Source organism: Dasypus novemcinctus, chromosome 2, assembly GCF_030445035.2.
Source record: "Dasypus novemcinctus isolate mDasNov1 chromosome 2, mDasNov1.1.hap2, whole genome shotgun sequence".
NCBI classification, from domain to species: domain Eukaryota; kingdom Metazoa; phylum Chordata; class Mammalia; order Cingulata; family Dasypodidae; genus Dasypus; species Dasypus novemcinctus.
In genome coordinates, this window is record NC_080674.1 from 151,313,042 (window position 1) to 151,339,193 (window position 26,152).

A 26,152-nucleotide genomic window follows, 5' to 3' on the forward strand; every position below is an offset into this window, starting at 1 on the left:
CTTAGATAATCATCCTCCTTCTCAGCCAGCTTCAGACAGACAGATGCAGCCAGTGCATGACTTTGGGTGGTGTAATAGCCCTGTTGCCCTCAGTGGCATGGCTTTCTGTACCAACAGCAGTTTTGACTTCAGCCAAATGACAGTGAGCAGATCCCTGGCTGCATCTTTGACTGTGAAAGCCCAGTGTGCAAGGGGTTGTTGAAGCAGAGACTGAAAAGTTTCCTCCACTGCCACCAAGGTGGGCACTTGCCAGGTCATTAATAACATAGATGATTGCAGCTAGTATTTATTGAGCATATACTCTGTGCTGGGCAGTGTGCTCAGTGTTTAACATTGATGATGTTGTTTGATTCTTATAAGAAACCTGTGAGATGGAGAAATATTATTGACTCCATTTACAGATAAGAAAACTGAGGCTTCATCCTGAATGCAAACTTGTGTTCACTCAAGGACATTCCTTCAACCCTGATCAGAGTTTTCAGATCAGGCAACTCACATTCAGCATGTCAGGATTAGCAGAGAGGATAAAGTACCATTTCTCTTCGGGAGTGTGGGTTCTGGAGTATTACATACATGGGTTGGAATCTCACCACCTGTTGTGTGGCCTTGGGAAATATGCTTAATTTCCTCAGGTCTCAGTGTCTTCATCTAAAACACTGATGAGGTTAGCTCTAGTACCTACATCATTGAGTTGTTGGGAGGGTTACATGGGATTAGGATGGAAATCCTTAGCTCAGTGGTACTTGGTATCTAAGCAGTCATTAAATGATGTCCTTAATGATGTCACCTTTATCCAAAGCCAGAGCCTGTGTATATGAAAACATGGCATTTGTACCGTCTCTTCGGAGTTCCCTCGGAGTGCCTTCACAGACATGGCCTTGCTTTACTTTTCACAACGTGTCAGTCTTACTGATAAGAGGGGGAGTGTTAAACACTTCCTCCTCCTACAACCAGGATATGGTCACACCAGGGCTCAAATCTTGGGCCTCTGATTCAGAATCCCATCTCTTTCCCTGCTCTTGACTGTCTCAGAGTTTATTGTGGCCCAACAAACACAAACAAAATCTCTAAACTATTCTAGGGGAAATCAGGATGCAGGTAGATAAAGGCAAGAAGGGATCTCATGGGCAGAGGCCGTTGGTTCTCTGCTTGAAACGCTTCCACCTTCAGAAAGCTGGCCACCATCTCTTTTGGTTTAGAAGTCAGTGTTCAGCCACCCGGGCCTCAAGGCAGAAGGGAATTGAGGCCACTGGATTATAATTCATTCCCAAGGTGTTGAGTTCCCTGTGGGAGACAAATGGTCCTGATGGAACTGGTTGGCATTATCCTGTGTGCTTTAAGCATTTCTCCTTCACTCTTGTCCTGGTTTGGAATTTTAAGGTGAACCGGGAGATTACAGCTGTAACAAATCCACAGAGAAGAACTCCTTCTCCCCCAAACTGGTCTGGAGCCCTTGGTCTATACCATGCCACAATCCAGATGCTGCCACCTCTGCTGCCCGTCCCTTGCCAGGACCTGGAACACTTTTTCCAGCGGTCTTAGAGCCTCCCTTGATTCAGGCTGAGAGCTGGTCACTTTAAGGCCAGGCAGAGATTGCATCTCTTTTCTTGCTACCTATTTTACTTGCTTTACTGTAGGTTCCTTCCAGCTTATTTTTCTGTGGGTTGGTTCCCAGAAACCATAGAAAAGAATGTAGGTGCCTGCATATCTGGTGGGCTTGGGAAAAACACTCTGATTAGTGATATCTATGTTTAGGGGTCAGGAGATGAATGAGGTCACTGTCAACCCTACTTGTCCTGTGCTTCCCACGGCACAACCTCTGACCTCTAGAAGATAACGGTATTTTTAGCCAGTTGCTCACAACTTGAGTCTGCTGTAGTGTGGGAACTTCTTTACCCATTGCTTCCTGGTGTCATAGCTGGTGAAAATGTGGATTGTATTTGGTCTTTCATTTAGGAAATATTTATTGAAACTACAGTAATGTTACAAAGGCCCTGCTCTCATGGAGTTTATACCAGTGAGTTAAACTGACAAACAGCAAGCAAGAAAACAAAGGTATCATTTCAGGGAGAGGTAAGTTCTATGAAGAAGTAAGAGCAAAGGGGATAGAGAATAACAAGGGGTAGCCGTTTTATATACCCAGAACAGGAATGGCAGCGGCGGACTTGGCCCAGGGGTTAGGGCGTCTGTCTACCACATGGGAGATCCGCGGTTCAAACCCCGGGCCTCCTTGACCCGTGTGGAGCTGGCCCATGTGCAGTGCTGATGTGTGCAAGGAGTGCCGTGCCATGCAGGGCATGGCATGTAGGAGAGCCCCACGCGCAAGGAGTGCACCCCGTAAGGAGAGCCACCCAGCGCGAAAGAAAGTGCAGCCTGCCTAAGAATAGCACCGCACACACGGAGAGCTGACACAACAAGATGACGCAACAAAAAGAAACACAGATTCCCATGCTGCTGACAACAACAGAAGCGGACAAAGAAGATGCAGCAAATAGACACAGAACAGACAACCGGCATGGTGGGGGGGGGGGGGCGGGCAAAGGAGAGAAATAAATAAAATAAATCTTTAAAAAAAAAAAAAGAACAGGAATGGCTTATCTGAAGAGGTGACATTTGAGCAGAACCCTAACAAAGGGAAAGAGTGAGGCATATGAGAAGGTGGCAGATGAGCATCTCTGGCAGAAAGATCAGCATGTGCAAAGGTCCTCAGGTGGAGGGAATGAGCTAGCTGTATTCTAGGAATATCAGAAAGGGCCATTGGCTTAGAGGAGGTGACAGGAAAAGTGGTCAGGTAGGCTGGGACCAGACTATATGACACTATGATCAGGAGATGGAAGTGCGTTCTAAGCTTTAGGAGAAGTCACTGGAGAGTTGTGAGCAGACGTGTGATGTGAGTCAATGTCTATTTTTAAAAGATAACTCTGGCTGCTGCATGGGAAATAAACTGTAGTGGAAAAAAAGTAGAAGCAGTTGGGAAGCCACTGCAGCATTCCAAGCAAAAAATAATGGTGTCTTAGACCAAGCTATTAGAAATGTGTCTTAGACCAAGCTATTAGAAATGGAGATGACAGTGCTCTTTCATAGTTTGTAACAAATGTTTCACAATGATGCAAGGTGTTGGCGGTGGGGTGACATATGGGAGCCCTGTATGATCATCTGCATGTTTGTTTTGTAAGTTCACTACTTGTACTATGCATTTATTGTTTATGTGCATGTATGAATGATATACTTCAATAAAATTTTATTTAAAAAAAGGAAAAAAGAAATGGAGATGGTGAGAAGTAGTTTGATCTGGATATTTTTTGAAATTAGAGCTGAGAGGATTGATTGATAGATTAGGTATGTATAGGGTACAAGAGAAACCAAGGCATTGAAGATGACAGTGTTGGAATAGGACATTTTGCTGGTAGAACACAGTACCCTCCTATCTTCTCTTTTCAGCCAGGTTGAATAGATGCCCAGTCTGGGACACATTAGGATAGTGGCCTCCAAATGTCAGTCATTGTGTATCTCCTCCATGATGTTTCATAGTGCATGAACCACCTGTACTTTTATATACTCCTAATTTTTCCTTAAATCAATTCACCCATTTTACCTAAATTTATTTAAAAGGAAAGATATCCTGCTCTGCATGATTAACCAATAGATTTTAATATTCATTAAAGTAAGTGTATAAATATTTAAAATATTTGTGAACCACATGGAAACTTTATTTTTTAAAAAGATTTATTTATTTCCCCCCTTCCCCTCCTCCTGCCCTGCTGTTTTTGCCATCTATGTTGTCTTCTCTCCTCATTTTCTCTCCTCTAGGATTCACTGGGATTCGATCCTAGAGACCCCTGATATGGAGAGAGGTTCCCTGTCAATTGCACCACCTCAGCTCCTGGTTTCCGCTGCACTTCGCCTTGACTCTACCCTTATCTCTCTTTTGTTGCATCGTCATCTTGCTGCGTGACTCATTTGTGTGGGCACTGGCTCACTGCGTGGGCACTTGTGCAGGCACTGGCTCACCACGCAGGCACTGGCCATACGAGCATGCTTTCTCTTTTTCTTTTCACCAGGAGGCCCCAGGGATCGAACCCAGGTCCTCCCATATGGTAAGCAGAAACTCTATTGCTTGAGCCACATCTGCTTCCCTTTTTTTTTTTTAAGATTTATTTACTTATTTAAACATGGAAACATTTTATATACCACCAGTAGCTTAAACATTACATACTGAGATAAGACAGCATTTGCAAATCTTTATTGTGAGGGAAAATGTGGTATAGATACTGGCAATTAGCTAATAGCCATCAATCATTTCTGTTTGCATTTGGTGTTATTAGTGTTAATTGCTTGGTATTATATAGTACAGTGTCTTTCCAAGTGTGCTTCTCACAGCTACTGAAGCATGATTTCTGGGATGTGTCCAGCTCAGCTCTGCTTCTCTCATCCACTGGATCTGAGAGCTCTACTGCTGGAGTCGAAAGGCCGCAACTCAGAAAACCTGATCCCCAGCCCAGGCCCTTGCCGACTCATCACGTGAACCTCACAAAAGAGTAGAAGGAGAAACTCTGGGGTCAGACTGAATCAGGATGCTGGTTCCACCACTTCCTAACGCTATAACCTTAGAGAGATTGCTTACCCTGCCTGTGCCTTGGTTTCTTCATCTACCAAGTGGGGACGGTGATGATCATCATAAGAGGATGTATTAAGTGCTTAGCCCAGAGCAACGTATTCTGTGCTCAGTAAATGCTAGCTGCTATTATCATCTTTGTTGTTACCATTTTAAATCATAAGCCTGACTTTTTCATTATAAAAACTTAGGAAAATTAAATAAACTGTAAGGTATTATCCCTCTTTATACTCATCGGTGTGAAAACACAGCAAGAAGTTATTAGTAAGAAGAGAAACCATATTTACCCCCATGGGATTATTCTAAGGATACCATGAACTTGAGTATGAAAAGCATTTCATGAACTGGAAAGTTCAGTTGAGATAATTAGGATGCAGTAACATAATACTGGAAAAGGCATTTTATTGAATATCAGGATAAGTCACAGCTGCCATATGCTTCCTTTGACTCTGACAACATCTAGGTGCGTTATCCCTACTGTAGGGTGAGAACGGTGAGTTGCAGAGAGGGGAGGCATTTTACCTAAGGTCAAATCCGGCCACAGGTGGCAGAGATAAGCTTCTAACCTAACTCTGTCTGGCTTTAACGCTCACTGTTCTCTTTTCCCTACACACCCTTCTGCCTGTTTCCCTTAAGTTAATATTAAAGTTAGTTCACCTTGTAGCAGCCTGGGAGCAGAGGAGCTGGTATAGGAGTCAGGGGGTGGGGCGTGGCAGGAGGAGGGGTGATTTCCTCTGCTCCTGCCTGCAAGTGTATGAGCCCATTAGGCCGTGAGTCTCCAGGTGGATTTTGTATCCAATGTGGATGTTTTCATGGTTTTAATCCTGCCGAAATTGATTACGTTCAGAATGAACAAGATAGGCCAGACCCTAAAGAGCAAATCACATGGGAAATTGATTAAATTTCTGTGGCCAGAACATGCCCCTGGAGCTGCCTAAGAAACAGTGTCCTACTCACAGCACCTCGAGATACTCTCTTATATCCACCCACATTAAAAATGAGGGAGTAGCTTCCTTTACCTCTCATTTCTCTCTTTCTGAAAATATCTAGTACACCTAACAAGTTCCATTTCTTCCACAAAAATACTTAAAAGTGGGTTTTTTGTTTTTTGTTTTGTTTTAATCAAACAAACATTAAATGTTTCCTGGGGGGGGGGAATTGAAAGTGGGAAAAAACCTGTTGAATAGCATCTTTAGGAAAGCGGCAATCTTAGGAAAGTGGCAATCCTGTCTAATACATGTTGGGACTAATTCAGTAGATCAGCCCTATCCTTTGGAATTGGATTTGTCTCCGAAGGTCTCATTAGAAATCTTAGAATGTGTGTATGAAGTACCTTTGGGGTGTGTCCCAGAGCATTGTTTTTCCAAACCTTGTGTCCATCAGTCTGATTTGATGGTTTGGCTACTTCTTGGGTTTCATGCATTGGGAAGAATGGAAAATGTGGGCTTTTGAGTACTGAGGATTGGACTTGAGCAATAGTAGGCCAGTGATTCTCAGGAAGAGGGTCCTGGCCCTGAAGTCAGGCCCATTGGGTAACACAAAACCCTAGAGAGGAAGGCTGTGCCGTAGTCCTGGGCTCCTGTTTCCTAGGGGCTTCCTTGCCCATCTGGCCTGTCTGACTGTCTGACTGTTCAGGTAGCCCAGTTAGCGTGAGGTGGAAGAGTACCCCCTGTCAGCCTCAGATGCACAATAATGCCTTGATTATCCAGAAAAAGATTTCTAAAAGTGTCTCCTCTATTTCAGTCTTGGCTTGTACAGCTTTTGTTTTTCCTTTCTTTCAGCCTCATTCTTGGGGCTGTACTGTGAGGTGGTAATGCCTCTTTGTATTGATACAGGAAGGAAGGAAGTGGTTAGATCAAGCTATTCATTTCTTTATTTAACCTTTATATCCTCACCAAAGATGAAAACACTGAGGGCCAGAAAGCTTAAGTAACTCATCCACTCTCATAGGGTTTGTATCAGTTGGAATTTGAAAAGTCATTCAGCTATACCACACTGCCCTTCAGCAACTCTCTCCACCAGTCATGAATTTATCTATTCTGGCATCCAAAATGAAACCATCCACCCCCATCCACACTTCTACTCCATTCCCAGCACTATAGTAGACAGAGATAGAGATATAGTAGGGAATAAAATAAATAAGCAAAGAAATTCATGGTCAGACATCCTCATGAGTGCATATTCTGGTTTGGTAGATGGATATTTTTCACAGACTCATCCATGTCAATATAAACTTGCAGTTGTGCTACATACACTGAAGTGAGGTTGAGGATGCTATATCAGAGTGTGATGGGGCATAGACCTAGGTAGAGAGGCCAGGGGATGTTTGCCAGAGGAAGTGACAGTTGAGGGGAGAGCAGAAGATTGGGAATTACTTGGGCCAAGGGCTTCCAATCTGTGGAAAGCCTGGAGAAAAAGCGTGGTGAATTGGACCCTGAAAGAAAGTTTGGTGTGACTGAGGATGCTGAGAGCTCAGGGAGAGAGTGGTGCAAGAGGAGGCTGGAGAGGTAGGCAGGGCTAGCCCGCGCAGTGTTTTGTGGGCCAGGCTACGGATCTGGGTAGCCTTCTGAGAGCAGTGGGCTGCCGTTGTGGTGTTTTAGATGGGGAGGTGATGAGGTCAGGATCATGCAGTTACAACGAGGAGGACAGTGTGGGCGGAGCAGGAGGAAGGCTGAGGAGACCAGTTAGGAGGTTACTGCAGTCATCCTGGCAGCAGTGATGGAGGCCTGGGCCACGATGGTGGTGGCAGAGATGGAGAGAGCACTAGACGTAATTGAGACATATTGGGAAAGAAAATTGAGGGACTCGGTGATAATTGGATTGGGAGGGATGGTAGGGGAGAGAGGGGGGGATGTTTAGGGATATGTTCACGATTCTGTTAAAGTTCTCAGCCACTCACCCCCCCACCTTACCACCTCCTGCATGCCTCACTTTTTTAAAGGTGGGAAGAGCTAGTAGAGAAAGCATCTAAGGTGAGGTATCAGAAGCTGAAAAGCATGACAGGAACCTTTTGGGCCACAGGATACTGTGCTAAAATTCATGTCTTTCTACCTGCCAGTCTCCTTCCCCTAGACAAGAAAATAATTTGATTAAACTTTATAGTGTATTGTTCTTTTAAGCCCTTTGCAGTAAAGCAGTCATTTGCAGAATTTAGCCTGCCCCTGTACTGGCATTCATATTCTAAGCACAATAGTACAAACTCAAGCAGTCTGCCAAGCATCCTCCTGCCACAGTCGTGGTGTGCCCCTGATATTCTCCAAGTTGGCCCAGCTTCAGCCCACTCTCCAGTGTTCCCGCATTCCCTGCAGAATTTTGTGAAAATGGGTGAAAGCAACCCTGGCTCTTGCCTTTCACTAAAAGGAGAAAGAGAAACAAGGCTTCAAGGTTGAAATGAAAGTTAAGAGGATGACACATTTCTAACACGGAACATCAGCCTAGGTATTTGGTACAAGCTCCATGAGCATTCATTATATGACAGCTGTTTGGACTGTCTGGTGTGTAAGCCTGGGCAGAACTGAACTTGAAGGCAGGAAAACAAGCCAGTCCAAACCTTAGCTGCCAGAAGGTGGATGCCCTGTCTGGAAGCCACTGGTCTTGCAACAACTAATCACAAGTCAAATTAAGGGAATAATGCAAGCCTAGTAGATATTTAATGAGAGATTATTTCTGAAGATTATAAGGATTCAAAAAATGCAAATAAATCCCTGACCTTTCTGAGCCTGGGCTCAGTGAAAGAGCTGAATCACCTGCTTGAAGGGATTAAGGACAACCGCTTCCATCTGGCAGTCCTCTCATACTTTTTCTGTCAGCAGGCTCTGCTCCGAGGTGATAGTGTTCTAAGCCTTTTACTAGGAACTCACTTTTCAGACTAGGATTCTCAGTTAACTTAGATTATGTACCCTCTGGGCAGGGATCAGGGCTAATTACCTGGTTATGTATGCACAGAAGTCCTGGGGACATTGCCAGTACTAGTGCATGTTAAATAACAGAGCAGTTAATTAATGGTAACCTAATCATGAGGTCTGCAGGAAACTCAAGTTGTTAAGGGGTCAGAACTGTGGTTATGTGCTTGCATGTACGGGTGCATGTGGGGGCGGGGAGCACAGGAGGATGGGAGAAGTGCCAGCGCAGTGGGCAATGCACTTAGAATCTAGAATATGAGTTACCAAGAGATAGACTGGGGTTAGCGAATGGGGACTTGATGCTTATCTTGTGCAGCTTTTCCTCTTAGGCTGATGGTTAAGGTTTGGAAAAGGATGGTGGTGATGGTAGTATGTTATTATGACTGTAATCAATAGCACTGAACTGTATAGGAGGATGTGGTTAAAAGAGGTAACTTTAGGGTATACATATTACTAGAATGAAAATTAAAAGCTAAAACATAGGACTATACAACACTGTGAACCCTATTTTAGGTGTTGAACTGTAATCAAAGTACAAGAATGTTCTTTCATGAATTATAACAAATGTATGATACTAATACAAGGTGGTAATAATAGGTGATACAAGGAAAACATATACCCAATGTAAATAATGGATGATAGAACTATTTTAATAATCTTTCATCAATTGTAACAAAGGTAGCTACTGTTAAAAAATAGTACAATTATTTTAAAAAAGTGCTACAGCAATAGTAATAAATGTTGAACACCAATGCAAGGTGTTTATGGTGGGGTGGTGCACAAGAATCCTGTATTTTATGCCTGATTGTTTTATAAACTCACAACTTCTCTAATAATAAAAAATTATAACAGTCCCAGTTTAGAAATTTAGAGAAATGATGATTAAACTGTATTTTAAACTCTTCCTGTTCAGGGAACTGTTGTTTGATGTCAATTTCATTTCGCAACAGTTTATCTGTTTTCAAAACTAATAATTATCATCAGTATGCAATTTTAACATGTTAGAAGCTTACAGGAAGTAACTTTGAGCTTTTAGAGGTTGATTTTGCAACATGTAAATGTTATAAACATTTGAACTTAGGCATATAATATATACTAATAAGTACTGCCTTACATGGATTTTATAAATGGGAGTCTATGTAAGGTATATTCAAGAAATGGGGTTTGGTAGTATACTGGAAATCAGAGAACCTCTAATGTTAGGAAAACCAAAGGAGGAACATTTACTCAGAGGTTGAGTAGGGGGATTTGCTTTGCCAGAGTCCAGTTGTAGTTACTGTAGTTTGATGGAGTTTTTTTTTCTGGATATACTTGGAAGTATTACTTACCTAAGGAAGATCCAGCTTCCCAAAGTTCCACGAGAAAAGGCTCAAGGATTTATTGGCCTCTACAGGGTGATGTCTAACTCCATCCTTATTTCTTCCATTATTTGGGCTGATAGCTTCATGAGCATGTATCATCTGGCCACTGCCATCATCGTCAGCCAGGTTCTTCCCAGTTTTGTAAAACTTTATTGAAGTTCACGGGTTGAGGAAACAGAATAGTCTTTGGCTCAGGACAGATGTTCCTCAATGCCCAGAATAAGTTTGACATCAGTCTCAGCCGCTTCCCAGAACACTGCAAAAGCGATGATCCTTTTTCTCCCAAACATCTTTGACTTCAGTCCCTATGAAGAGGATTCTTTTAGGCATCTTTCAAAAGAAGAACTAAAAGGCTTCAACTGCCCGTTGAATCAGGTATAAACATTTTGAAAATCTTCCCAGGTATGAAAAGTATTTCCACTCTCTGACAGATACTTTCCGGTAGATTGTGTAAGGGAATGAAAATCCTCCCCTGTACATGAAAAGATGCTCAATATCATTAGTCATTAGGGAAATGCCAGTCAAAACTGCAAGATACCACTTCACACCCATTAGAATGGCTACCATAAAAAAGATAGACAATAACAAATGTGATATGTGTAATATGAAATGTGGAGACATTAGAACCCTCATACACTGCTGGTGGGAATATAAAATGGTGTAACTGCTTTGGAAAACTGCTTGATAGTTCCTCAAAAAATTAACATAGTGTTGCCTTATGATCCGGCAATGTATACACCCAATAGAAATGAAAATGTACATCTATGCACAAAGTTGTACCTAAATGTTCATAGCAACATTATTCATAGAAGTCAAAAAGTGGAAACAACCCTAAATGCCTGTCAACTGATGAATGGATAAACAAGATGATGGAATACTATTTGGCTGTAAGAAGGAATGAAGTACTAATACGTGATATAATGTGGATAAACCTTGAAGACATTATTGTAAGTTAAAGCAGCCATACACAAAAGATCTCACATAGTATGATTCCATATATATGAAATGTCCAGAATAGGCAAATCCATAAGGACAGAAACTAGGTGAGTAGTTACCAGGGGCTTGGGGGAGGGGATAAATCAGAGTGACTGCTAATGTGTTTCTTTTAGGGCGATGACAGCATTCCAGAATTAGATAGTGGTAATCAATGTACACCTCTGTAAATATACTAGAAATCACTTAATTGTTCACTTTAAATAAGTAAACTTTATAGTATGTGAATTTTATCTTAAAGCTTCTATTTATAATAATTCCTTTTTTGAATTCTAACAGATACTCAGCCTTTCTCTTTTAGTTTGTTATTAAATTTGAAAATGTCTATGGCATGAGTTAATTGAGTTTCATTTGGAAGAATGATTTAGATCTGGTTTTCAGGTTCCAGTTAGAAAGCTTGATATATCACGATTTGCACAGGGTGAATACTTTGTTCATATTGGAAAAACAAGAGGTTGAGTTAATAGGCTCCTTCTAGCTTTTAAGGGAGTAGCTAGTAGTTTACATAACAGGTGTTCTCCAGGGAGAAAAACATTGTTTTCCTGCTTTGTTTCTGGTACTTTACTTACTGTCCTAGAGGCTAAGTATGTTTATAATATGTACTACTAAGCAATAAGTATACATGTAAATATATGAGCTGTTTCCCTTTGGGAAGAAAAACCTTGGGAAATTATTTTTCCTTTTTAGTTTAATTTTGGGACTTCTCAGTAATTTTTTAAAAAGAATTTTTGTCTTCAGTTGATCTAAGTTTGCCATGTAAGCTAAGAATTAGAGAAAAAGTCAGTTTCAATTAAATCACTTTCTACTCAGTTCTAGTATTTTGCAAGTAGATCTCTTGCTTTGGGATGATGAGAAATCATTTATAAATACTCACCTTCCTACTTTCCACCAGTTCTTTCTCCACTCAGAATATAAGGCTGTAGAATATCATAGCCTAAAATCCCAAGAAGGTCAAAGATGCAACCATTCTTAAAAATTACCATACACATCCTATCACTGGATAGTCAAAATGTAGGGAAGAATTTGGTGACTTTCCAGCCTTGTTTCCAGGTGGGAAATTGTTCTTATGCTGTGGAAAACCTTATTTCTGTTGATCATCTAATTTCTGAGTGACATTGGTGAGTTCTGGAGTAAAGATCAAGAGGCAGAGCTCTTAAGCTCTATCACCACCTACTGATTTCCCATATGGTAGGGGGACAGGTGGTGTGTGCCTCTAATACCTTAGTGGTTCTTCCTCAGGTAGCTTGCTTGTTCTAATTTTCTTAAGGGGCATTTTTTTCTGTTCTTCTAGTTACCTGAGTAGGATTATACTTTTCTCTTAACTCCGGGTCCCATTTCAGGCAGTTTGGTGATGACTAAGAGTATGGGCTCTTGAACCAGTCTCCCGCGTATTAGTTCTGTGACTTTGGCCAAGATATTTTGCCTTGCTAAATCTAGTTTCTTCACTGATAATATGGGGCTAATGATAGTATCAACCTGGAGGATTTGTGGGGATGAAATAAGGTAACCCATGGAAAACACTTATCAAACTTTTATAGAGCACTTAATTGTGTTTTTTGAGGAAGACTAGCAAGCAGCTGGTCCTAAAGCTCCTGTTAATAGCTAAGCAATTTAAAGGATGCCTAGTTACTCATTCAGCAAGGGCTTACCACTCTGTGCTGCCATTTCTTAAGCTTTAAATTGGGGATAACCTCATGGGGTTACTATAGGAATAATATGAAATAATATATGCAAATCACTCAGAACCGTCCCTGGCATATAGGAAGCTCTCAGTCTGTGCCACCTATTTTTAATCATTCCTACACCTTTAGTGAAAAAAATAAAAGGCGTATGTGGCTAAACCATGGGCCTGATTCATCTTGGATTGGCCAAGCCTTGTCCTGCGGATTTGCACGGCCCATATCTTGACTGCCCTTCTCTTGCTCTTTCAGCTGCACAGTTGGACAGCATTGGCTTCAGCATAATCAGGAAATGCATCCACGCTGTGGAAACCAGAGGTAAAGTAGTTCAACAGATGGCATTGTTCTCAGCGAAGGTCACGCATCTGGTGAGGTGCCAGACCTGCTACCTGCTGTTTCCCAATTTTTAGTGACTCATTAATTCCCCAAGTGCCATACTCAATGTGTTTCCATGAGTGTGGTACCCTGGAGCAGAACTTCTCAACCTATTTTGTGTTACCCACTTCTTTGGTTGATGAAGCCTATGGACCCCTTCTTATAAGAATGTTTAGATGCATACAAATAAAATATATAGGATTACCAAGGAAATTAGTTATTGAAATTTAATGATCAAAATGTTTAAAAAAAGCAAAGCTGTGATGTAGCAATATATATGTTAAAACATTAAATAACTGCAAGATAGAGGGTGACTCTAATAACTGGCATACTTTAGATATGTGATTTTTTAAGGTATCTGTAAAATTGTCATGTGTTATGAAAATACATGTGGTTTCTCACCAATGCTAATTCTGCTAATGCTGCTGTGATTTGTTACCTACAGCTATAATGGAAGGAAAAGGCTTGATTTCAGTTATAGATTAGCAAAAATAAAGATACAGTTGTTTTTCTGTCCAAGTTCCCAAACTCCCTGGATCATGTTCAGTGGACCTCTTGGGGGTTCTTAAGAACCCTTGCTCTCTACTTGACCATGCAAATAGCTAGAAGGATCAAGAGCAAGCTTCTGATTTCCTGTACTGCTTCTGCAGTCAGGCCCTGCCCGTCTCACACAAGCTCTCCCAGGTGCACAGGAGCTGGCTCTGCAATCAAGGAAGCTGGCTCAGCCCTGTGGTTCTCAATCCCCTCCTCAGAGGCTGCCACAAAGGAGAGCCCTCAGTTCTGATGGTTTGGAGCTTCAAATACACACTGGATTTGATTTGAACCATTGTCAAAGATTTGAATCTTATTTATTCTCTAACCTCTCAACCCACTGGCCCTTTTCCTTTGTTTGAGAGCAGTTGTCTTTTAAAGCAGGGCCCAAAACTCTTACCAGTTGAGAAATTTAAACTTCTTTATAAAGGCTATGAGGCATTGCCTAGAGAGGGAAGCAAAAACAAACAAACAAATAAAAAATCTAACATCATTAGATTCCACACCTGTGTATCCAGTCAAAAGACATTCTTTCCGAGGGAATTATTTTAATACATGGAAACATTTTTAAACTGTTTGCTTATTTCTGCAACAAAGAGTAAAGCAACTTACAAAAGTACATAAAATATAGCAAGAAAGTATAAAGTAGAAATAGATGCACTTTCTAGGAATTGATCTTGAAGGAAGGAGATGTGGGCTGAGACTGAGCCCTAAGGGAGTTTACACAATGGTGTTACTAAGGTGAAAAATCAGAAACTGGCCAAGCGTCTCAAATATCAGCTAAATCAGCAATACCTCCATGCAGTAAAAAAAAAATCCCACGAACTATGAATCATTAAAATGCGTGGAAATACATTGACCAGCATGGCAGGATTTTCATTATATACATTAAGTGAATCATTGTGAGTTACGAAACGGCCTGCCCAACGTGAGTGGGGGCATCTGTCATTGTATCATCAGTGCTTCTCTCAGGAGTATTTTACTCTCCTCCTTTGATTTGCCTATTTGCCTTAACAGTAGTTTCTCATTTTGAGCATGTATTATTTGTTTGTTGGTTTGTTGTTTTTATTTTTTTAGGAGGTACCGGGAATTGAACTCAGGACCTCATACATGCAAATTAGGTGCTCAACCACTGAGCTATACCTGGTAATTTTTCAACAGAAGATTTACTATTTCACTTTTTAAAAAATAATGAGAAAAAAGAGGTAGAGGGTTAACAAAGTTAGAAGGATAAAAATTGAGCCAAATGTGAGTCCAAATAAAAAATGTTCCCTATGAATTTCATATACTTGCCTGACGTGAGCCACCTATTTTTCAGTTTATCAGCAGCCAAAACCAACAGTGCACAGAGTATGTGGGATAAATGCAAACCAATAGCTCAGCAGGACCACTTTTGTGATACAAAACCAGAAAATATATGCAGTAAGTAGTAGAAGAAGAGGCTCTGCAGTTGGTTTGGTCTCTTAGTCTCTACCTCCTTCTTCCCTGCCCCCACTAAAATAAGGATGGAAATGATATATTTTAACTTCTAAGGAAGTTTCATTTAGCACAAAGAGGGAATAAAGACAGTGTGAATTAATCCCATTTTAACATACAGAGTTGAAGGTAGAGGGTATTTCCCTGTTGTAATGCAGGTGTAAACACACATGTTTCTGGTGACCAAAGGTTTACAGACAACCCATACTCTATAGGGTTCGTTAATATTTGTCCATTGGAAACTAGAATTGTATAAGGTCCCAGGAACACTCAAGCCTGAAAGGACCAAAGGAGTAAAGATGCTTCAGAAAGGACAAGCCTTTCAGCTGCCACATTACTACATCATGATTCTGCCACTGAGTAACTTGGGCCCATCTCTTGACTTTTGATCAGGGGCTCCTAACAAGTGAACTGTGGGAGATGATAGACATGATTTTATAGGTCTTCAGCTGTGAAATCTTATCATTTGACTTCACTTTCTTCTCTTCATTAGTTCCACTTCTACATAGGTCTAGTTGAAGACACTACAGAATCAGCCCTTTCTTGAAAAATTTCCAAGTCATTGTTGTGTTTGGGACCTGATGGAATATACTCAGTGTTTCATTTATTATCATGTACCATATACTGATCTAGGTGCTGGGACTATAATGGTGAACAAGACATAATCACTGTCCTTTTCCATTCTAGTGGTAGGGGAGAAAGTCAAACAAGAAACCAAACAAACAAGATGATTTTAGATGTTAACTGTTCTAAACAAAATAAAATAGATCGAAGAGGCTGCATTTAAGTTGAGACTTGAATGATAAAAGGAACTTGGAAAAGAGCACTCCAGGTCGAAGAAACAGAAATTGGAAATTGCGAAAGTGCTGGAGTAACCAGAAGGCCAGCATGGCTGGCACAGCGTGCAGATGGCTGAGGATACAGTCTGGGTGGGCCAGTGCTCAATTGTGTTGGGCTTTGTAGGACGCAGGAAAGAGTTTGGATTGTGGTCTACATGCAGTGGGAAGGCATTGGAAAGTTTAAAGAAAAGAGGTTCGGGAACTGATTTATAGTCTATGAAATCTACTTTGGATGCTAGGTGGAGAGTGGACTCCAGAGGGATAAGACTGAAAGCAGGAGATCAGTTAGCTGAGAAGTTTTAGATTTGTTGGACCAAGGACTAACAGGAGAAAAGTCATTTTGAAATATTGGTCTAAATTATCACCTTTTGTAAATAGTACAGTGATCATCTAACACATGCATTTAAATGAACAAACGTACTGAGGTGGGTTAGTTCTTGGTTCTGTCTGGGTGTATGAAAATAAACCCCTTCTAGTCTAATTGCACATTTTCTTGGGTTGAATGAAGGCAGTCCTCTTTGTTTCTTTATAAAGAAATAGAGTACTTATTTTATAAATAAGTGGATTTTCTAATTTTTCAGTTTTGGCTTACATTCTTCCAAATTGAAAATGTCCTTACACTGCAATATTTTTGTTCTGTAAGTAAAAATAGATGGTAAAGCATCTATCCTTTTCTATGGTATGAATTTTTATCGTATCTTTTTATTTTTTTAATTAAAAATTGGTTAAATATGACTTATTTAAAATACATGTTTTGCGTCTTTCAAAACTTGTCAGATACTGTCTTTGGCAAAAGTAGAGGAAGGTTTCTTTCTCCTCTCATGACTGAACACGAGAGCTGAAGTGTGCAGCACATCCGTGAAATCCTAGACAGCTGTACCCAATCCCACTCCTTTGCTAAGAGCAGAGCTAAGTGACAGGGGACTTTAATTAGAGCTACTTTTAGAAGGGCTGAGAAAGTGAAAAAAAATGTGCATTCGACTAGGTTGGCCTGATTTGTGTCCTGACGTGCCTCTAATTAAATCATCACCTTTCCTCTTCTCAGGAATCAATGAGCAAGGACTCTATCGAATTGTGGGGGTCAGCTCCAGAGTGCAGAAGTTGCTGAGTGTCCTGATGGGTGAGTGATCTGCCAGGCAGACCCATGGGAGGCTGCTCTGGATAGGCACCAGGCCTGTGAGTGTAGCCTCTTGGGAAGGAATCAGGAGTGTTCTACGGGTACCCCTCTCACCAGTTGTCATGGCTGCAGGCTTTGTGGAACTGGACAAAACAAAAAATGCCAGGTCCAAGACACCACACCCTCTCTTTGTAGACTCTGCCATGGTTAGTCCCAGTGGTGCTTGACCACGAGTGTGATCACCACGCCCTACTCTGTCTTTAATAGCTCATGACTCCCTTGTCCTCTTTAAGACAAATATTTAGTGAGACACACCCCATGCCCAAGGAAAGGCATCATTCTAGCCTACAGAGGACCTCAGATCTCATTCCGTTAGTGAGAAGGTGTTGTAAAATGTATATAAGCAGATAGTTCTTCTGATCTTCATTGTTTCTAGATTTCAACCTAGTCCTTGTCACTTGAGCAGTAGAACCTCCTTTGCAGCTGACTGATATAAATATGTTTTAAAAAACCCATGAGCCAATGAGCCAAATTTGCTTAGACTGCAGATTTCCTATATTTTTAGATATGAATGCAGCCAGCCTCAGTGAGTCACATGGATCTAAATGGCAAACAGATCAGATTCCATGCCTTAGTGGCTATTATTCAACCTTATGGAAGGCCCAGCCATGCACTTGTAGAGATGGACTGTCTCTCAGAGTCCCAGCTCAGTATTATGGACAGGGATGGTTCTCTTGTTAGTATTTCCTATAATTTCACTTGATTCCAATTCCTAAAAATAGCTCATCATCCTTTCATATCTAAAGAAATCTTTTCTCTCATATTAACCAGAATGACTGTCTTCTCTCCCACTTTTTGAGAGGACACCCTGCCTCTGGTAGACAAAATCCTATTGCATTTACTAGTCACAGTGAGATCTGTTTGAAACTGTGACTATTTCTGAGGCACTCTTGCATTAAGTATCCATTTATTATTGTTGCTCTTGTTCAGATTTTGGATATGATTAGTTTTGTTAAAATTAAACTTCTGTTTTGTGGTAATTGTAGATTCACAGGCAGTTGTAAGAAATAACACAGAGCAATCCTGTGTACCTTTTATCCATTACTCTCCAATGGGAAAGTCTTGCAAAACTATATTACAGTATCACAACCAAGATATTGGCATTGATACAATCAAGGTACAGAACACTTCCAGCACAACAGGGGTCCCTTGTGATGCCCTTATATGGCCACATCTACCTCCCCAGCCTCCCTTTATCCCTAACCTCCTGCAACCACCAAACTAGTCTCCATTTCTATTATTTTGTTAATTGGAAATGTTACATAAATGGAATCATATAATATGTACCTTCTTAATAGTGGCTTTTTCCAGTCAGCTTCATTCTCTCAAGATTTATCCAAGTTTTTGTATCAATAGTTCATTCCTTTTTATTGCTGAGTCGTATTTCAAGGCCTGGATGTCCCACGGTTGGTTCAACCATTCACTTTTCTAGAGACATCTGGATTGTTTCTAGTTTGACTAGAGTAAAACTGCTATGAACACTCATGTACAGGATTTTGTGTGAACATAACTTTTATTTCTCTGGATGCCCAGGAGTGGAATTGCTGGATCTTATGGCAATATCATTATTTATTGAGAAATTTTCATGTTTGGAAGAATTAAAGAGACATCAATCCTCATTCTTTTGTTTTGATCAGAGCTGTAAACATTTGTAGAGTGTCCAATCTTTAGAACAAATTGTCAGGTGCTTGAGATTCTATTTTAAAAGAGCTGGTCCTTGTGTACAGACAGTCCCAATAGGAGGAGGATACGCATGCACAGAAAAGCTGAAATGTAAAATATGATATTGGTACCTAAATGAGCTGGATCTGGAAGGAGAGATCTAAGGGAGAAAGGGAAGGAAACTCCAGCCAGGTCTCTGGTGGCTATAGCAGAGAGTAGTGATTCTATTGTTATTATTTTACTATTTGAAAGAAATACTTGAGGCTAGGGTAGGAGAATTGAAGCTGGAAGCTACGTTGACCCCCTTTTTTGTGTGTCAAGGAGGTTTTTTTTTTTTCTGTAGGAAGTGAGAAGCTATCAAAGGTTTCTAAGTAATGAAGTTGTATATGTTAGGACTCTTGTTCACAAAAGGATTAAGGAAACAATGCAGAATAGTTTATAGGAATAAAGGCATTTATTTCATCACACAATGGTAAGTCTAATATGGTAGACACATAGCAGTATCTGGTGGTTCAAAAGTCATCTTCAGGTTTGTTGGAGCCTTTCCCCCTTGGAACTCTTGGTATCATCTTTATTCTCTGGCAGACTTTGCTCTCTTTGGTAAAGATTATCCCAGAGAGCTTCAGCCTCAGCTAGTCTTTGGAGCTTGAGACCACTGAGAAGCGAGTCTTTCTGGACAGCATCAGCAGGTTCATTTCTCCATCTTGGGCCAATCAGATGATCCACAGCAGATGAAGCCTTTTGGTATGAGTGGTGGGGCAGGCTTATTAATGCAGTGATGAAGTGAGAGATGTAGAGTAGGTAAAAATAGTATGTCCAGCACAGGTGTAATGAGGTCAGGATAACCCTGGCAGCATTTTGCAGCATGTATTTGAATGTGGAAAGACATAAAGAACGAGACAGTTGCAATGGGTTAGGCAAGCATTCCATATGAGGGGTGGATCCAGGTAGCTTCTCTGAGTTCAGAAAAAAACAAAGGCTCAGAATCACTAGAGCAGGGGTTCTTAACAAGGGGTCCATGAGCTTGAATTGAAATTCAAAAAAACATAATTTTTGTAGGGACATATTGGTGAAGGTGTGATGTATTTATTAAATAATACACAGTATTGTGTGGATTTAGTAAGGGATCTCTGGTTTTTATCTGACTGGCAAAGGGGTCTGTGGAAGAAAAAAGGTTAAGAACCCCTGCATTAGAGAGAGAGAATCACAGAACTTTGTAACCAACTGAATAGAGAGGAGTGGAAGGAGCAAAGAGAGATTTCAAAGACACAGATTATTATGTAAGGTGACACTAATGAAAAGAAATGTGACATTTTACACCGGTTTGCTAATCTAAAAATGAACTACCCTAACTCAGTGGTGCTAAGCAAAGGAGTGGTTATGAAAGGGTCTTGTTTTTATCACTGCTCTCAGTGGTCCTCAAATGAGGTATTTGTCTTGTTCTCTTCCTCATTTTTCCCATGGATAGAGAGAAAATTATCATGAACATCCGAGAAATGTCATGAAAAACTATTAACTAGCAGCTGAAGATCACAAGGCCAGGAGAACATTACATATAGACTGGAATCCAAATGAAAGTCCAAACAGAGCTGAGATGACCACAGTGAAAGATCCGTTTAAAAGCTGAGAACAGTATCTGTGATTCTCACTACCAGTGCGGTTAAGCAGTTCTGAATCTTAGAATTGAGCAGTCACCCTTTAGACCAAGGAGACTCCAGACCTGAAGGGGGAGCTCTGTATCCCATCCCATTTTCAATCATCCGTCTTTGGGACTGGCACTGGTCTGAGCCAGCCCAGAAAGTAAAGGTAAAATAAATATGATTCCTGTTCTCCAAAACCTTTCCCTGAGATGGCTGGGCTGAGAATGAGCTGCTCATTCACTATTCCTTGAGCACATATTCATTGGAACCCTTGATCACTCACTCCCTCCTGGCAACAGAGCCATCACTCTTTGGAGAGTGGAAAGAACTTGGGAAGACTTGTGGATTCCTAGAAATAGAGTGTTTTCTGTGTGTGGATTGTTTTGGGTTTTGTTTTGTTTTTTTTTTCTGTGCATTTTAGGAGAAAATAAATCTTTCCAAATATTAGCCCAACTTTTTAAAAAATAATAAATCAGCTATATTCTTGTTCAGTACATGTCTGTCTTTCTTCCTGTCTCTCTATATTTTAAATACCTTTTATAAGGTATGAGTGGTCATTACAGAAAATTTGGAAAAATGTAACAAGTAAAAAGTAGAAAGAAGAAAATAAAAATCCAACATAGTGATGTGTTTACCATATCACTATCACCTTTTAAGTATAATATAGTTTACAAAATTGGAACCACACTACTATGCATATATCATGCTTTTTAGCAGACTTCATTCATGTACCACTGTAGAATATCTATTTTCCCATGTTATTCAAATTCTTCTAGAGTGTAATATTCTTGGCCATTTTTGTATAGATGAGATATACTGTAACTTTTTAATCAGTCTCCTATTCTTGGGTATATAGACTGATTGCAATTTTTTATCATTCCAGATATCACTCAGGTGACCATCTCCACAGGGGCAGGATAGCAATGTTTAAAAGCATGGATTTTGGAGTTAGACAAGTTGCATTTCCGCTTTTTATTCATTTGACCTTAGACAATTATTCATACCTGTCTAGTCTTCCATCTCCTTGTGTATATAATAATAGTCCCTAACTCCATAATGAAGTGGGGATCAAATGAAATGATGCATGTAGATTGCTAAATCCAGAATCTCCACTTTTTAATATGCAATAAATGTTAGCTAAAATTTTATAGACATCTCTAATTATTCCCTTGGGGTTTATTTGAAGATGTTGAATTGGGTCAAAGTGTGACCATGTTTTTAAAGCTCTTAATTAATATTCCCTCAGCAAAATGTGAGGAGAGTGTGCCACATGCCATACTCTGTGTTACTTTTTACCATGTAAATCGTAAACATTTAAAAAATGTATCTCTTTTCTTTTAACTTTATTTTTATAATTTGGGGTGAGGTTGGACTTTTGAAAATATACTTATTTATTGATGAAGTCCATCTTTTCCTTTGTGAATTGCCTATTTTTCCATTGGTATGTTCTTTTTAGATGTGAAACCTATGTTACATTTTTTTTTCCAGATTATCATTTGTCTTTGAACTTTGTTTCTGGTGCTTTGCGTTATTTTGCCTCACAAATTGTTTTAAATTTTTGTGAAATCCAATTTATCATTCTTTTTTTCTAGATGGATTGTGCATTAAAAGACCTTCCTCATTCCAGGATTACAGAAACCATTTGTTTTCCTTAAAATCCATCTGGAATATATTCATGAAAAATGGAAACAAATTCTCCTTTTCCTCAAATAGTGATCTAATTGCCCAATAACCACATAATGAGAAACTTCCCCTTTTTTGTCAATTTTAAATATCACCATCTAATCATTTTTATGCGTATTGGAGTTTGTTGAGGGACTTTTCACACTGCTCTAATGATCTCTCTGTCTTTTGTTTGCAGTTATTAACTGGGTTTGTCACTGTCATTTTATCATAAATTTAATATCTAATTGTGCAACTTCTCCTTTATGACTCTTTCAAAAACTTCCAAGAAATCCTTTTCCTTCTCATGGGTTTATCCATTTATTTATAGACATTTATTAAGTGACAGGTACTGTTCTTGAACTTTGGAGTTAAGGGAAGGGAATGGAATTTCCATTCTAGTGTAGAAGTCAGCACACTTTTTCTGTAAAGGGCTAGGTAGTGAATCTTTTAAACATTGTAGATCATATGGTCACTGTTGCAACTACTCAACTCTGCCTTGTGGCTGCTATTATAGCAGGATGCTAAGCACCATAGACAATAAGTAAGCAAATAGACATGACTATGTTCCAGGAAACTTTATTTACAAAACAGGGAGGAGGCTGGGTTTCGACCAAGGGTCATCATTTGCCAACTCCTGATATTGTGGATCATTGTTTTATTAATTAATATTAGTATTATTGTTTCATGTTTCCAAAAAAGAAAAATAATCACATTGCTATTCTCATTGCAATCACACCTACTATGTAAATTAGATTTGAGGAGAACTGACCTATGAACAATAATTAGCCTCTTCAGCTGAAAAAGTTAGGTTGTTTTGTTTTAAATATAAGCCCACGTATTTCTTTTCACTGTGAATATATATTTACCTATTATTTTTTCTTCTTGATTACTGTTCATTTACATATAAAGGGACTCACATGTTATCATCCTTCACTAAATGTTAGTTGTCATTGCACCATTGGTTTTGAATACAGCTACCTTGTAAAATTTTACTACTTAATAAATTTTCTGCTCATATTTTTGCATCTACATGTACACATTTGTATATACATATATGAGGTTTTTTTTTTAAAGGAAAACACTTAGAATAGAAGCTGGCACCTAGTAAGTATTCGATAAATTTTGGTTTTCCCCTTAGGAAAATTTTTGCAACATCTGAAAATCATGATAACTTGGTGTTTCCTTTTCCAAAAATTAGAACTCTTCTTTTTCTTTACTTTCTGCTATGGCTAGAACTTCTAAAGTAAATCATGGTGGATAACGGGAGTATAATTTTATTCCTGACTTTAGTGAAAATGCTTTGTTATGTTAGACTATTAAGCTGATATTGGCTATTGGTTTGATATGTTTTCCTTATTATGATGGCAAATTATCCTTTACTTTCTAATTTACTACAAAAGAATGGTGCCTCTGGCATTTATCAAAGTAAATATTGGTGGATGATTTTTTTTTTTCCTATTTTGATATGTTTGGCTGATACATCACATTGATAGTTTGATAATAATATGCCATACTTGCATTTTCACTTTTCTGGGATAAAGTCTACTTCGTCATCATACATTATTCTTTTGATACATTATTGGATACTGCCTACTTTATTTTATTTAAGATGTTGGGAAGCTATGTGAATAAATGAAATTGATATGGATTGTTTAGTATTTTCTTTTTCGGATTATGTTGGGATTACGTCATTGCCTTAAGATGAATTGGGAAATTTTTCAGGTTCTGGAACAGTATAACTAATGGAGAATAGCTAGTCCTTCAACTTGTAAGAACTTACTTGTGAAAAGTCTGAGCCTGGTGCTTTTAGTTGAGATTCTTCTGTTATAGTGTTTTCTATTTATTTCATAGTTATTGGTTTGTATACATTTTTAAATTTGCTTGGGGATATTTTTTTTTTAATTTTTTAATTTTTTTTCCAAATTCTCAATTTATTCATTTTTTAAAAAATACTACATTCAAAAAATATGAGGTCCCCATTCACCCCCACCGCCCCCACCCCACCACTCCCCCCACAGTAACACTCTCCCCCATCATCATGACACATCCATTGCATCTGGTGAGTAGTACATCTCTGGGCATCGCTGCACCCTATGGCCTGTGGTCCACACCATAGCCCACATTCTCCCACATTCCATCCAGTGGGCCATGGGAGGACATATAATGTCCGGCAATTGTCCCTGGAGCACCACCCAGGACAACTCCAAGTTTGCTTGGGGATATTTTAGAGATTTGTAACTATGTTTGCTCATTCTTAAGTTGATATATTTATGTTTGACCTCATTTTTACTTTTTAACCTTAACAGATCATTGACTTACTGTCAATTTCACTGTATTTTCTTCTAAATCATTGTTTCTTTCATATATTTTGTTTCCTTCTTCTTGCTTTCTATTAGGTTTGTCTTAATATTCCTTTCTTAACCTGAATTGAATAGTTCATAAATTTATTTTTGTTCATAAATTTATTGTTTCATAATTAAGAAATTTAAAGCTAGGATTTTCCTTTTGATTTTTATTTGGTCCATATACTTTGGTAATTATTATTCTTGAGTTGTTTTTTTATTAGTCTAGTAGTCTAATAATTATAGTTTTAGTTTCTCTTTTTCTGAAAGAGTAATTTAGGTGAGTGCTTTCTAAATGTTCATAGGATAAGGTTTTGTTTTTAGTATTTTAACTGTTTGTTACAAATTTCTCATTCTATTGATTGGAGACAAACTACTTTGTAGTCTGATGTTGATATTCTGACTCGTGTTTTTGGTGAGATTAGAAAATGACCAAATTTAATTTATTTTTCATAAGTGCTTGAAATAACTATATTGACTATACTATTCAAATTCTCTGTACATATTCACTTTTTGTCTATTTATTCAGTTTAAGGTTTGTGTGTTAAAGTAATCCATTAATCTTTTTTTTTTCTTCAAAAATTTCTTGTATTTTGCCAGCTTTGATTTTAAATAGTTTTCAATGATATTCTATGATTGGTATGTTGAAATTTATTTTCATTGTGGGTTATACTTTTAGCAATTATAAGATGACCTTCTTTGACCTACTTTTTACTTTTAAGTCAATACTTTAATATTTATGACATGGGAAAGAGTTTTCTTATTTGTGTTAACCTGATACATTTTCTTTACTTTCCACTTTTAACATTCATTCTTCATTTAACTTAGGTGTGTTCAAACAGATATGATCTGCCCTGGGAGTCTTTGCCTTTTTAACAGAAGACTTTAATTTACTTATATTTGCCTGATATATTGTTGTTTCATTTTGTTTAATTATGTTAATCTCTATTTCTTAGCCATATAATTTGTCTTTTGTTTTACTGTATAGACTTCTTTTTCTTTGTTTCCTTTCTCTCTTTAGTAAGTTAGAATTTAATCATCCCTTTTAAAGCTATCAAAATATACTTAAACTTCCTTTTCTTTAATTTTCCATGACATTTATAAATGATTGATTCTCCACTATGTAATTTCAGGAATTGGCACACTTTTTTTCTTCCATTTCTCCCACCTCCATTTTCCAGTTTTATGTTTGCAATCTGGGAAGATATGTATATTACTACTACTACTATTATTATTATTATTATTGTCACAATATGTTGTGCATCTTCTTTTCTAAGAATTATTTTTGACACTTGAGGTCTTGTGTAGCCAACTTTGCTACTGTTATATAGATTTAATTCTGGTTTTAATTGGTTTCAGTGATGTTTCCAAACAGTTTTTTATACATAGCACAAGAGTTGAGTGAGGCATCTAGGGCCCAAGATTGTGCAATTTGCACCCTGGGCCTTAAATCTTACACCCTAGGTGCCTCACTCATGTAACCCTGCTTTGGTACATAGCTTGTTCATTCCTGATTCCTCATTTCGATTAATCTCTCAGTGGGATAGAGCACTTTTTTAGGAATTTTTTTTCAGGAGGAATATTAGTTAAGCACTTCTAGGGCTCTTGCTCATTTGCAAATAGTTTTTTAGTGCCATTCTCAAATAAACAGCGTATTGGAATGATATATAGAATTCTTAGACCACAATGTTTTTCTTCAAGACTCTAGATACTGTCTTGGCTTCCTTCTGCATTTTAGCACTGTAGAGCAGTTTAAGGTAAACCAGATTTTGGTTTCATTATATATTTTTGTTTCATTTATCCTCTTAATGTATAGCATAAATTAGTAGCAAATAACATAAATATGTGGCAGGTTGCTTCTCTGAATTTTGAAATTAAAATGTTTCATTGAGTTA

General features: G+C 38.9%; 1 protein-coding gene across 13 annotated transcripts in view; it reads left to right on the forward strand.

Annotated features, from left to right (window-relative positions):
• Positions 1-26,152, forward strand: part of ARHGAP26 (Rho GTPase activating protein 26) — a 1,052,546-nt gene that overhangs the window by 842,162 nt on the left and 184,232 nt on the right. For all 13 annotated transcript variants that reach the window (XM_071210383.1, XM_071210390.1, XM_071210397.1 and 10 more), the window contains 2 exons: positions 12,803-12,868; positions 16,817-16,891. In XM_071210383.1, the coding sequence (XP_071066484.1) occupies positions 12,803-12,868; positions 16,817-16,891 (141 nt within the window). The remainder of the gene's footprint in view (positions 1-12,802; positions 12,869-16,816; positions 16,892-26,152) is intronic.